General features: G+C 39.2%; 1 protein-coding gene across 1 annotated transcript in view; it reads left to right on the top strand.

Annotated features, from left to right (window-relative positions):
* The window catches only part of DIS3L2 (DIS3 like 3'-5' exoribonuclease 2), a 480,187-nt gene that overhangs the window by 177,517 nt on the left and 287,540 nt on the right, over positions 1 to 15,130 (top strand). The window contains exon 11 of the mRNA XM_058429965.1: positions 6,546 to 6,719. Within this exon, the coding sequence (XP_058285948.1) occupies positions 6,546 to 6,719 (174 nt within the window). The remainder of the gene's footprint in view (positions 1 to 6,545; positions 6,720 to 15,130) is intronic.

Here is a 15,130-nt window from a genome sequence, read left to right as displayed (position 1 = left end):
GTTAATAAATGGTCAAATACTGGCAATTTTCTATGCCTCAAAATAATATATTATTAACTTCTTTATATTATTATTGCCATTCTTGAATTACTACTTCTGAGTAACCTCTCAGTTGGCTTGAGTTGCACGTATGTTTTTTTTTGGAAGGAAAGTACATAGCATATTTTCTGCCTTTTAGTATCAATCAGGGTTCTTGTAGTCTCAGATTCCAATTCAGAGGAATCATAATTATGTCCCCAGAGGTACTAAAACCTTTCAACTGTAGAGATGAGCATTATGAAGCAAAACTAAATATTTTATGTGTGGGTCTTAAGTGTGATATTGAAAGGCCTGACTCCTCCCTTGCATTCTGCCTTCCCAAACCATGTACGCTGCCTGTAGGATGCTAAATCAGAGCACCAATGCATCCTGGAGGATGGCACTCCCCCCTCACAACTGATGCCTCCTGGTTAGTCCAACAGCTTAGTAGTCACATCATTACATCATTCCAGTCAGTGAAATGTATGGGCTTTGCTTCTTCCAAAAGGTGAAGTCCTTAATTACAAACAATGTTGAGTGTGATAATAGCTTAAAAGACATTTCGTAAATCTGAGGATTGTGGTGTTTACATAAGCAATATAGGTAGAAGAAATGCAGATAGCAAACCTAGAGTAAGTGTCTCTTTCAGTGGAGGAATTAAACTGCCTTTCCCATCCTAAAAGAGCTCAGTGGATGCGATCTGATGTGAAGTAGTTGGTTGGGGGGGTCCTTCTGGCATGGCTGTGTATCAGGTGCTCAGAGTTGGTTGCTGCTGCTGGCAAGCTAGCATCCTGCAAGAATGGTATTCAGGTCAGCATTAGTGAGAAGTGAATGTTGTGGAGTGCATTTCCTGCTGTCTTGTGCTTTGTTCCTGTGTCCCTTGAGCAAGCACTGCAGTGATGGGGACATACACGGGCAGGCCATTCTGCCTCCACAGTGGAAGCCTTTCACTGTGCACTCTCATGGAGAACAAATAGTGATACCCTGTCTGGACTCATTTCAGTGGGCCCATTTCATCCACATGTCTTTTCCCTAGATGTCCTTGTCACCAGTACTCCAATCTTTGTTCTTTCAGGTCCCTATCCATCTGGCTAAACTTGTAGTCTCTGCCTATCAGCCTATCAGGTTGTCCTTCCTCAGCTAAAGTGGACCACGGACATATGGCTTGAAGTTCTGCCCACTGGGAGAAAGTTTCTGCTATATTGTATTTTCAGAGACCATCCCTTACAATGGATTTAATGCTATCATGTCCATTTATGACTCATGACAATGGAGGGTCAGTTGGAACTAGGCATTCAAGGTACTCAAACCTTTCTGCATCCTCCTTTATATCGTGTGTGTGTGTGTGTTTATGTGTGTGCATGTGTGTGTTCGGGTTCTCTGAATCTTACTCTCTCTGATTAATGTCCTACTTTTCACCTAAGTGACTTAATGAGACCTTAAATTCAATGGTGTAATGATTCATCACCCTTTCGATTTGTTTTTTCTGCCTTAGCCTGGCAGCTACAAGAGGTTCAAGATACTTTTTTGATGGACATACTAAGTCCCTGACTTTTGGTCTTAGAAATGAAGAATTTAGAATGAAGAATTTAGAGATGAAGCATGTAATTCTTTGTTTCTCCCCCTTTTTCTGGCTCTCGAAGCCTCTCACTGTTTCTGTGAGCCCTTCGATATCCTTTCAAGAAATTTCTTTTTTTCTTTTCCAACCAGCACTGGTCTTTGTGCTTACAAACAAGAACCCAGACAGACAGTTAAAGATGTTGCTATTAGGAGACAAATGTAGGAAACAGAACCTCAGGGACCTGTGAGAATAATAAATGAGTTAGATGGGTTGGAAGTAGTAACTCAGGTTCCATTAATTTTCAGAATACAAAATAATTTTTAAAATTACTAATTATTACCTGTCATCACCAGAATAAAGTTGTTTTTAAGCTAAACAACATTGTTATAAGTATTCATCTTGTACTCACAGTGTTGAATTCCTGTGTCCTTCGTATTTCAAAGGTTGGGATAATAGGTCCCCCATATCTTCAGTTGGAACTTCATTCTAGTGAACACAGGTAATAATTTAGTCATTTTGAAAATTAATGGGACCTGAGTCTTTAATTGTCTGGGTTCCTGGTTACAAGCAAGAAAAAACAACTCTGGTTGGGAAAGGAATTTATTGGGAGGATACTGAAGAGCTCACTGAGCAAAAGACTTGAATGACCTGAAAAGGGATGTGAACTAAGGCAACTCTGGAAAGCCAAGAACAAGAAGCCCAACCATCATCTTTTCTCAGGATTAGTTTGGCTATAATGCCAGTTATTCTCTTACCACCACTCTTGCAGGACACCATTTTCACTGGACGCTGCCACCACCACTGCTATCATGAGAAACCATTCTAGTTGTCATCAGTGAATCCTAAGCAGCCTTTTTGTGTTTGTGTCTCTGTCTTCCCATTCAAAGTCTTGAGTTGAGGCAGAGTTTAAGTCACACACAGTGTACTGGATTTTGGTTCTCACAGAGTGAGAGGAGTCTTGTATAAAGAGAGGCCAGGCATTATGTAGTAGGAAGCTGGTCACTTCTATGAGGGGAATGTAGTCCTTTGTCCTGCTTATAGGCAACGTGCAATTCTTCCTTTCCAATTTGTATGCCTCTTCTTTTTCTTGCTTTATGGCATTCACTAGTATCTCCAGTACAATGTTAAGTAGTATTGGTGAAAATGAACACGTTGTCTTCTTTCTGCTCCAAGGGAAAGCATTTCTGTTTTCACCACTAAGTTTTACATTAGTGCTAGGATTCTCATAGAGGCCTTTAACCAAGTTGAAGAAGTTCCTGTTACTCATGTGCTGAGAGCTTTTATCTTAAGTGAATGTTGAAATTTTGTCAAATGCTTTTTCTTCATTTACTGAGATGATTATATGTGTTTGTTTTTTTGTTTGTTAATGTGATGTATTGATTGATGTTTCAATGTTGGACAAATCTTGCATTATTTGGTCATGACGTATCACCTTTTTTATATATTACTGAATTCTGTTTGCTAATGACCTTGTAAGAAGTTTTAAATTTTCTTTTTCAATAACTTTGATATACCTTTGTAAGAATTTTAAGTCTATGAGAGGTATTGATCTCATTAATCCTTTGGTTTTGATATCAAGGTACTGCTGTCTTCATTAAACTAGTTGGAAAGTATTCCATCTACCTCTTTATTCTAGAAGAGTTTATGTAGAATTGGCAATAATTCTTTCTTAGATACTTGGTAGAATTCACCAGTGAAGCCATCTGGGTCTGGAGTTTTCTATGTGGGAAGGTTTCAAACTGTGAATTCAGTTTCTTTAATAGATACATTAGATATAATAGATAATAGATATATTAAATAGGAATATTCAAGTATCAATTTATTTTAATTATCCTAGGCAGTTTGCATCTTTCAAGGAATTTGCTCATTTCATCCAAAATGTTGAATTTATTGTCTTAAAGTCATTCATTATTCCCTTAGCCTTTTAATGCTTGTGGGATGTAAAATGGTGTCTCTTCTCTCATTCTTGATATTGGTAATTTGTGTTTTTCTCTCCTTGTTTTTCTTGATCAGTCAGGCTAGAAATTTATCTGTTTTTCTCTTTTCAAAGAGTTAGCTTTTGAGCCAGGTGTGGTGGCTCACAGCTGTAATCCCAGCACTTTGGGAGGCTGAGGTGGGCAGATTGCTTGAGCTCAGGAGTTCGAGTCCCAGCCTGGGCAACGTGGCAAAACCCCATCTCTACAAAAAATACAAAAATTAGATGGGCCTTAGCGACTCAGGAGGCTGAGGTAGGAGTATTGCTTGAGCCTGGGAAGTTGAGGCTGCAGTGAGCCATGATCATGCCACTGCACTTCTGCCTGGGTGACAGAGTGAGACCCTGTCTAAAAAATAGAATTCTAAAAAGTAGAATTCTAAAACATAGAATTAGTTTTTGGTTTTATTGATTTGTTTTCATTATTCATTCTTTTTTTTCTTTTCTTTCTTTCTTTTTTTTTTTTTTGAAACAGACTCTCACTCTTTTGCCCAGGCTGGAGTGCAGTGGCGTGATCTCGGCTCACCGCAACCTCCGCCTCCCGGGTTCAAGCGATTCTCCTGTCTAAGCCTCCTGAGTAGCTGGGACTGCGGGCGTGCACCACCACGCCCAGCTAATTTTTGTATTTTTAGTGGAGATGGGGTTTCACCATGTTGACTAGGATGGTCTCAATCTCTTGACCTCGTGATCCTCCCGCCTTGGCCTCCCAAAGTGCTGGGATTACAGGCATGAGCCACCGCGCCCAGCCTATTTGTTCATTTTCTATTCATTGATTCTTGTTTCTTCATTATTTCTGTCCTTCTCCTTACCTGGAATCTAATTTGTCCTTCAGTTTTTTAACGTAGAAGCTTAGATCACTGATTTGACACTTTTCTTCCTTTCCGATGTGAGCATTTAATGCTATAAATTACCCTCCAACCACTATTTTAGCTACTTCTCACAAACGTTGACATGTTGTGTTTCCATTCAGTTCAAAATTCCCTTCCTCCCTCCCTCCGTTCCTTCCTTTCCTTTCTTTTTTGAGATAGTATCTCGCGTTTTTGCCCAGCCTGCAGTGCAGTAATGCCATCTCGGCTTGCTGCAACCTCCATTTCCCGGATTTAAGTGATTCCTTTGCCTCAGCCACCTGAGTAGCTGGAATTACAGGTGTGTGCCACCACACCCAGCTAATTTTTTGTATTTTTAGTAGAAACGGGGTTTCACCATGTTGGCCAGGCTGGTCCCAAACTCCTAGCCTCAAGTGATCCACCCACCTTGGCCTCCCAAAGTGATGGGATTACAGATGTGAGTCACCGTGCCTGACCCCAGTTCAAATTTTTTTTTTTTTTGATTCAGAGTCTCACTGTGTCACCAGGTTGGAGTGCACTGGCACGATCTCGGCTCACCGCAACCTCTGACTCTCTAGTTCAAGGGATTCTCCTGCCTCAGCCTCCTGAGTAGCTGGGATTATAGGCACGCATCACCACGCCCAGCTAATTTTTGTATTTTTGATAGAGACGGGGTTTCACCATGTTGGCCAGGATGGTCTCGATCTCCTGACCTTGTGATCTGCCTGCCTCAGCCTCCCAAAGTGCTAGGATTACAGGCGTGAGCCACTGCGCCTGGTCCAAAATAATTCTAATTCTTTTTTTATTTCTTCTTTAACCTATGGGTTGTTGGATTTCCACATATTTGGGGATTTTCCAGATTGCTTTCTGTTAATTTTTCTCTCATATTTTTGCTGTCTGGCTTTTTGATGTGTTTTATGGGAGAGACCACCCATTTGTTGAGAAAGTACTCTTCTGAGCCCACATTATATGGGAGGAGCCCACAGGTCAGTCTGCAGGCTGCCGAGATCATAGGCTGGTGGGCGGGTGCACAAGTAGACTGGGCTGGTCTCTCTTGACTAGTGTGAGAAATGGGGCCAGCCCTGCTGCCATCACTGCTGCATTCCAGTGGCAAGGCTGAAGATTGGAATTTGTTAAAAGTCTGCTTATGAGGCAACCACCTCCTCTATTCCTCTTTACCACTGTGCACATAAGAACTCCAGCAGCCAAGCATCTACCCTTATTTAGGAAACAGAACCTTTCATTGAAATCGAATAGCCCCAGAGAATGTCCTGATGCTACAACTAAATTTCTTGCAGGAAGTGCTGAGGGCGGACTCTTGGATCACCCTGGTAGATAAGTAGACTTGTACAACAGAGGAGATGGCCATTTTTGGTCTCCGCAATACCCTCTGCAAAGGCAGCCAAGGCCCATAACACATTTCCTGTTGGCTGCCTGTATTCAACGCACAACTTTAGACTTGTGATCTGTATGTGGCATGACAATACTTATGAGAATAGAGAGCTGCTGCCAATTTGGTAAGGAGTAAGATCTGCCTTCTGAAAGATGGAACCCTGTTCATAATGTTAGCATTGTCCTATTAAATGCAATTTTATTTTTAATGGGCTGGTGCCCTAAAATGTGAATGGGTGACTGGTTTACAGATAATTTTAATTTTCTTCTCAGTGGATTTTGTGTTTTCTAACTTCTTTGCAATGAACGCATATTACTTTTGTGTTTAGATAAAATATTTTAAAATTTTAAAGATAAAAACTGGTAGAGTTGTGAAATGGGAACATCAGAATTAATCTAGTAAGCATGACTTAAGGTACAGGTACTCTGAAACTAATGATTTAACAGCACAGTGGGTTGATCATAATATCAGTTTTGACTTCTCTGTGAAGAGCAATTGGAGGGGTCCTAAGAAAAGCCTTCTGGCTCTGTTTCTTAAGTCAGAATGTCAAATAAAAAAAGGTAAAATTACACTGTACTTACAGATTTAACAGGACAAGAGCATTACTGTGCCTTCTGCTTTCCCCTTGCCCATCATTTGCAGATGATCATGTTTCTACTGGTGGAAGGGCAGGAGATTTTAAACTTTCCCACTACCTTACTTTTAGAGAGGAGACAGGTGCCTGTGTTCCATTTGTTTGCTAACCCAGTTATTCCGTTTCTGTTCTATCCATAGGCAGCTGGCTAAGAGTCTTGGGCAGGCTGGTGAAATTGAGCCTGAAACAGAAGGAATACTAACAGAGTATGGCGTGGATTTCTCTGATTTCTCTTCAGAAGTTCTAGAATGTCTTCCTCAAGGCCTGCCATGGACAATTCCACCAGAGGAGTTCAGCAAGAGAAGGGATTTAAGGTAAGCACCTGAAACCCTTTAAGAACGTGTATCTCCCTTTCTGCCTTAACTTTCCTAGGGGCAGGCTTAAATGTTTTCATCTTTCCATGAACATTCAAGTTCAGTTCAGTTGGAAATAGTTGCTTCTGTACCACAGTTGGCAAATTATGGCCCACAGGCTAAATCTAGCCCACTACCTGTTTATGTACAACCCATGAGCTAAGAATGGTTTTTACATTTTTAAATGGTTGGAAAAAATTAAAACAAGAATAATGTTTTATGAAAATTAGATGAAATTCAGATTTCTGCGACCGTAAAGTTGCATTGGAACATGGCCATGCTTATTCATTATCTATGTTGCTTATGGCTGTTTTTTGCCCTACAACAGCCACAGCCCAATTGATTAGTTGCAACCAAGACCATATGGCCTGCAAAGCCAAACGTAGTTACTGTCAGCCTTTTACAGAAAAAGTTTACTGACCCCTGTTCTAGACCATTCTAACTTCAAAAGCTACAGTGCCCATCTTCTCATTGCTATATGCCATAGATCTGGTCAAGTACAGACTGTTATCTAGTTAGAAGTGCCTTCCTTTAAATGGGCCTCTTCAGGCATAGAGCAAAGGATTCAAGACTTCTGTACTTGGAGCCTCATTTTAAAGCCTTACTTTTAGGTCTGGAATTTGTTGGAAAGTACTTTTGTGGTATTTTTATAACAACATCTTCTTTGAAGATGTTTCTTCATTGTGGGATGTTAGTTCTTTTCTGATATTTCTCTTCAGAATTTGGTTTCAGTACTGGCATTCATTTTGGATGCCACATGGAGATATTTAGAACCAAGAAACTTTTCATACAACCCACTGAGGCTGTGGAAGGTTTTTGCTAAGGTCATCCCATGTCAAAGTCTTTTCCACCACACTTGCTCGCTTCATGCAGCTGAACTTAAGACACTTCAGCTCTAGGTGCCTGTTACCCACCTAGTTTGTGAATACTCCCTCTCTGTACCTTGTTACTATTGTATCTTTTAGTAATTTACTGCCTTTTTCTTTTCTTATTGAGGTTAGGCAAGGAAAAGGAGACGATCATTAGTCCCCTTTCCTACTTGTTAGTATCTCTCATAGAACACATATTACATTTGAAGTCAGTTAACCCATATTGCATTCCTGGATTTTCATAATAACCCGTCTATCCCTGAACCCCTGCTAGCACATGGGTGTGTTATCTCTTCAGGGGCTCCGAGGTCTTGGGCCCATAACATTAACCTCTCTGAACCTTTGTTTTCTCATATACAAATTGAGGGGTTTGTTTTCTGAGGTCATTTCCTGAATCTAGGAATCTATCTAATGATTTAATGGGAAAAGAATGCTAGAATAAATGGCTGAACCTTATTGTTTAGCAGAATTTAGTGTAGCCATGCTGCAGTATCTATCAACATTTTAAATGTACCTACTCCTGCACCCCAAACTCTACTCAAAGAAGTGTACAAAAATATATGTACAAGAATGTTCATTGCTGTCTTGTCATAAAAGTTAAACATTAAAGACACTGCTAATGTCCATTAATAAAGGAATGGTTTAGTAACCTGTGTTATGTCAATATGATAGCATTCCTTGCAGCTCTGCAAAAAGGAGCTAATCCATGTTGACTTTCCTAAAAGAATGGCTATAATGTATTATTAAGTCAAGCAAGTTTCAGAACAATATGAATATAAGCCTATATTTTGTAAAGTAATACAAAAACTACATAAATATACACATATATCTATATATGTGTATACATATACACATCAAAGTATATATGCATAGAAAAAGGCCTGGAAGGAAATAAACTGTTAACAGTGACTACCATGGAGTGTGGATTCAGTGGAGTGGTAAGGCAACAGGGAAGTGAACTTTGACTTTTCATTTTGCATACTGCCATACTATTCAAATTATTACTATTATTTTGAAGACAGCATCTCACTCTATTGCCCAGGCAAGAGTGTAGTGGTGCAGTCATTGTTCACTGCAGCCTTGAATTCTTGGGCTCAAGTGATTCTCTGCCTTAGCCTCCCAAAGTGCTGGGATTATAAGCATGTGCCACCACACCCGGCTAATTCCTTTATTTTACTTTTGTAGAGATGGGGTCTTGCTATGTTGAGCAGGCTGGTTTTGAACTCCTGGCCTCAAGAGATCTTCCTGCCTTGGCCTCCCAAAGTGTTGGGATTACAGGCGTGAGCCACCACACCTGGTCCAAATTTTTTTTAAAGTACTTTAAAAAATTATAAATGTGAAAGTCACAAAATAGAAGTATTCCATTTTTTCTAGCCTTTTAGCCTACAGGTAAATAATAAGCATGTTAGTAGTTATGGGGCCCAATATTGCTGTAAATTCCCCTCTCATGGCTCTATCTTGCCATTTCTTTGACCTTTATTGCCTTCTGGTTTAGACCATAGAATAAGAGGTCCTTAGTGAGACCCTGTCTCTACAAAAAATAAATAAAGAAATAAAATATTAGCCAGGCACAGTGGTATGTGCCTACTTGGGAGGCTGGGGCAGGAGGATTGTTTGAGCCTGGGAGTTTGAGGCTGCAGTGAGCTATAATCATGCCGCTACACTCCAGCCTGGACAACGGAGCAAGACTCTGTCTAAGGGAAAAAAGAAAAGAAAAGAAACCTTGCTCTGCAGAATGCCTTTGTTAAAATATATCTTAAACACACACACACACACACACACACACACACACACACACACACACACACGCCCTGTGAAAGGATCCAAACACAGAAGGAGTTTGTAGGGTGCTCTCTGCTATTCATGAACTAACAAGGATCTTTTGAAAAATTACTTTTGGGCCGGGCACGGTGGCTCACCCCTGTAATCCTAGCACTTTGGAAGGCGGAGGCGGGCAGATCATGAGATCGAGACCATCCTGGCCAACATGGTGAAACCTCATCTCTACTAAAAATACAAAAATTAGCTGGGCATAGTGGTATGCACCTGTAGTCCCAGCTACTCAGGAGGCTGAGGCAGGAGAATCGCTTGAACCCAGGAGGCGGAGGTTGCAGTGAGTCAAGATTGCGCCACTGCAATCCAGCATGGCGACAGAAGGAGACTCCGTCTCCCAAAAAAAAAAAAAAAATGTTACTTTGGGCTGGGCATTGTGGCTCACACCTGTAATCCCAGCATTTGGGGAGGCCGAGGTGGGTGGATCACTTGAGGTCAGGAGTTAGAGACCAGCCTGGCCGGCATGGTGAAACCTCATCTCTACTAAAAATACAAAAATTGGCTGTGCGTGGTGGCGGGTGCCTATAATCCCAGCTACTTGGGAGGCCAAGGCAGGGGAATTGCTTGAACCCAGGAGGCAGAGGTTGCAGCGAGCTGAGATCATGCCACTGCCTGGGCGATAGAGTGAGTCTCAGTTAAAAAAAAAAAAAAATTACTTTAACCTTAAAAAATGTTATCTTTGCCCCTTATCCTCAGGATTATGTTTCTAAAATTCAAATCTGATTTATTTTACTCCTTTGCATTTAAAATTTTTCTAATGTTTCTTAATGCCTAAAGTAGTAACGTCTGAAGTTTAGAAATTGCTACTTTAGGCATCAAGAAGTAATATAGTAAATTACCACTAATGCTTGTCTTTATTTTAAAACTATAAATGAATTTACTATATTGATAGTCTATTATGTACATTATAAACAAAAGTAAAAATAGAAAAATAAAAATGTAATGAGAAATAAATAAAATTTTTTAATATTTTCATTTTACTTACGAAAAGTATAGAAAACTGTTTATATAGTAATTTTACTTTTGGTGAAAGCATTATGGTTGAATAATATTCTTTATTTATTAAAATTTTACTTTAACAACTAGTAATATGGAAATTCAGAGGTCTGATTCTAAGTTCTGTATGTTTTGGTACTTGGTTTTAATGATTATCATAATTGAAAAGGATATATGTTTAGCAGATGTGAGCTGTGCTTACAAAATCCTAATACTCATTTCTCAGTCCTATTCGCCAATTATATTCCAATTCAATTTGAAATTCACCTAGTAAATTTCCATCTTTTCTGATGTCAGTTCTTGTGGATTCATTGAAAGGTGCTGCGTTTTTAGATTAAAAAAATAGATTTATAATCTCCAGTTACTCTTTAGTCATTATCTTTAAAAACTAGTTAGAAAATTCAGCCAGGCACGTTGGCTCACACCTGTAATCCCAGCACTTTGGGAGGCCAAGGTGGACAGATCACCTGAGGTCAGGAGTTCGAGACCAGCCTGGCCAACATGGTGAAACCCTGTCTCACTAAAAATACAAAAATTAGTCAGTTGTGGTGGTGGGCACCTGTAATCCCAGCTGCTTGGGAGGGTGAGGCAGGAGAATTGCTTGAACCCAGGAGGCAGAGGTTACAGTGAGCCGAGATTGTGCCACTGAACTGCAGCCTGGGTGACAGAGTGAGACTCTGTCTCAAAAAAATAAAAATAAATAAAAATAATTCTATTAGGAAGTTTAAGCCTATGGATATGAATGTTTTTGTAGTTTATACACTTACATCATTTTAGGCCCCAAATAATAACAATGGAAGTATTTCAAAACATCCATTTTAAAAAAGTTATCATTAAAATTCGAATATGTTATTTTGTTTTCAAAATGCAATAATTTTTTTTTCTTATTGTTAAAATACCACCTTTACCTTGAAGGGACAGATTAAGCATGTTTAATTTTCCTAAAGTATCTGATAGGTAACATATGACTGATAGCCATTGTTTTGAAATTATAATGTGGCTGCAGATGAATTCATATTAGACACAGAAGAAATGTCAGTGTTGCCATTTTTCTAGTGTTAATGATATTACTAGGAGTATTAGTGGTTTAGTATTATCTTCAATATATGGACCTTTGCAGTAATCTTTTTTTTGGCAAGTTGCCTTTTTTTTGCAAGGATCAGTTTAGCTAAAACTAGACAATATCCATAAATCCATGTATCCGGGCATGAGTAAAGACCCATTATTTGCACTTGGCAAAAGCATAGGAACTAAGAGTGCCACTGACATTGCCTTTGTGTTCCAGAACGCCAACTTTTTCATCTGTACACCTCACCTACCACCTGACCCACACACAGTGAGGGTGCCAGGGTTAATTCATGTAGTTATGTAGTGTCAGTTAATTCCTTATTTTTAACACACATAAAGAGAAGCCATAAGTGTGTGGAATGAGCTCCAGTGATGTAGTTGGTTAGCGTGCAGTACTGTACAGCAGTAGGTAAGCATGTGGAGATATTTGGATCTGATAACCTTTTCTTTTTCTTTGACTGGTTTTATGATGGATTTATTCAGTTTTTATACCAAAAATATTTATTGAACACCAACCATGGGCACTGAGGATACAACAGTGAACAAAAATAGATGTATTCACTGCCCTTGTGGAACTCTCAGTTTGTTGGCAGAAGAACATGAATGAAACCATTAAGCAGTAGTCAAATGTGGAATTGTATTGAAGGAGGGGGTGCTTGGTGCAAGTGTTTGTGATCATGTGGTTTCTTCTGCTCTGAGGTCCATTGCCTTCAAAGAGTTTTTAAAAACAGTATTCATTTTCCTAGGAATGTCAAAAGAAGTAGGATTGAGTCCCAGCACATGCTGAAAAATATGTGCTATATTGAATAAATTAATATATATTTTGTAAACTAATAAAATCAAACCTTTTTGAAACATTTATTTGCACATATTGTTTATATATAGTATATGTCATATATGCCATATGTCATATATATATATATATGCCAAGTAGTGAGTTAGCCACTGAAAATGCAAAGACAACCAAGGGCCAGCCCCTGTTCTTCAGGGAGACAGATTCGTACTCAGATAAATTACAGCAGACAATGGCAAGTGCTGTAATGTAGGTATGAACAGACTGCCAGGGTCATTGGTGCATGAGGTGAGATCTGAGAAATGAGCAGGTATAGAGGGAACTAGAGTGACTAAAGTTGTCTTCATTTTAGTGATAGGCCATGGCTGCAGAAAGGCAGTATGTTCCCTTCAGACTCTAAGATCCTTCTGTAACAGGGCTTGCAAGTCCTATGGTTTGATCACTTAATCCCCTGTCCTGGGTCATCCTGCCTCAGAGCCTGCAGTGTTACTCTGGCTCTAGCTACGTAAGAACTTCTACATACTCATTTAGGTTTGGTATTTGAACAATTATATTTGGAGCAGAAAAGTTCCATCAATCTTTAAACCTCATAATCCAATTATGTCAGTAAAATTCCAGTTTTTTGGTCCAATGGAATTGGGGTAATATTTTGCAAACTGAAGTTGAGAGAAATAGTGTTTATTTTGAAAAGAAAAATGGTTGGTTAGCAATTTTCAAGAAGTTAGGCTTGCGTGAACTCCTAGGGGCGATATAGCCCTCCTGATTGGGGTCACCATTTTTCTGGACCTTCAGCTCTAGTCTCTGGAGAGTCCCTGCTTGCATGGCCTAGACCTGTAGCTGTCTTTAGCAGGGCATCTGAGGCTTTAAAAAAGAAAAGCAACATAAGTACTGCAGGAATTTGAGGATCAGGAAGATAATATGTCCAAGGAAACTGCTTAAAGGGGGGTTGCACCAGAAGCTCAAGAAACCCAGAAGTTATTTCTGAGACTGGCTCCAGTTATTTCAAATTTCATTCATATTGTTTTGTTTCCTTTGTTGCTAAACTGGAATAGGAAACCAAAGCCTAAAAGCTCAATTAAAGTGGAAGATGAAAACCTAAATATTGGAGGGGGAAAATACCACGCTAAACCGATTTTTATGTTTTTCCTGTAGTTAGTATTATTATGGAAGTTTGAATCATGTCACTTTTCAGTAAAACTGTGACTTTCATTGAAGTGGAGGTGGTTTCTATAGCTTTTTACAAGAGAAGTTGTGGGTATCTATTTCTTTACTCTTCCCTCAATGAAAAGGAAGCCCAGTGACCTCCACCAGACCATTACAAATGTGAAACTTGGCACTTAAAATTGCTTGCTCTAAATTTTCCAATTGCTTTCTCTCTTTTTTTTCCATTTAATGTCGTCCTGCCAACTAGTGATTTTATTATTATAAACAGGACATTGTATTCACTTTTAAGAAGAAATATGAAGCTGGAGGTAAAATTACAAACTGCAGCTTCTCAGCTGCCAAAATAGAAAACAATGAGCTAAAAATACTAAGCACAGAAAGGGGGTTGTGGTAAGAAATATTGAAAAATCTTCAAGATAGAGCTGTTCCAAATAGACAGAAATTTCCTCTCACTCCAGGTAAAACCAACCTTGAAATAGCAACTTGAAAGGAGAGTCATATAATACTAACCTCTTTCAGGTCAACCCTTTTGTGGGAAAGCTTTCAAACATAACTAACATTAAATGACTAATGATCTTGCTGTTCATCAGGAAGTCCAGTATGATTAAATTGCCATTTAGAAAAAGGTTCCCCTGGTAAGACAGTGTGGTAGCATTGAAGGAGTGCCAGAAGTGAGTCCTAGCTCTCCCCAGGGCCTAGCTAGGTGATTTTAGGCAAATCAGTTAAAGCTGGGGAAGTGGAGAGGAGTGAGCAGTTTTATCTCTTGTGAAATGGGTTTTTGACCAGATTAGGATTTTTCAAAACATGTTGCTAGGTCATGAATAGGTGTCATGCAGAAAAAGGATCTGTGGGGAAGTATTTTTGGAAAACAGTGGGTTAATAGATTTCTTAGAGTTTCTTCTCATGGATCATCTCGTGGAACTAGTATTCCTTAGAATACATTTTGCAACTTTCTGAACTAGGTATTTCAAACCCCTCTAGCTCTAACAGAGCATGACTCTGTATTTGAAATGTCTTTTCTGAGTTATTTAGAGCTATCTCATTCTTGGATTTGAAAGAAAATGGTATCCCATCAGTGACTGTCCGCCGCATTTATCTGACAAATAAATATCAACTGTGCCCCACCATCGGTCACCCAGGAAAGATAATTACGCAGGAATTTCAAGGGTTGTGCTTTAAATCTCAGTTCTTCGATGGCCAAGGGAACCCCTTCTTCCCTTAGCTGGAGGGAAGCAATTAAATTGTTTGGCATCAAGTGGGGAAGCTGTCATTGTCATTTGAAACTCCTGGCAGTAGTATTCCTTTCATGTAAATCCCAACTCACTGTGAAATTACAAGAAATGTATAGATAGTAACCAGGATGAATGGTCCCTAAAGTAGATACACAACTGAACATTCTTAATTGTAAGTATTTAGTACTTCGTCAGCCCATAAAATTCATATTGATAAATAGCACCACTCTCAGAAAAGACAAATACTCAAAGATCAATAGATTTTTGTCTGAACCAGGAGGAAAAATGCCTACTGGCAAAAGACAATATTTGAATTTATTCCCTAGAAATATTTTTATAGCACTGTAGAAATATGAGTGCATGGGCAAGATAATTTCTACATCTTCTAAATAAAATCTGTTTGGAAATTATACTATA

This window comes from Hylobates moloch, unplaced genomic scaffold, assembly GCF_009828535.3.
Source record: "Hylobates moloch isolate HMO894 unplaced genomic scaffold, HMol_V3 SCAFFOLD_1, whole genome shotgun sequence".
In the NCBI taxonomy this organism is placed as follows: domain Eukaryota; kingdom Metazoa; phylum Chordata; class Mammalia; order Primates; family Hylobatidae; genus Hylobates; species Hylobates moloch.
The sequence above is the reverse complement of the archived record's forward strand: the minus strand, read 5'-3'. Positions and strand labels throughout refer to the sequence as shown.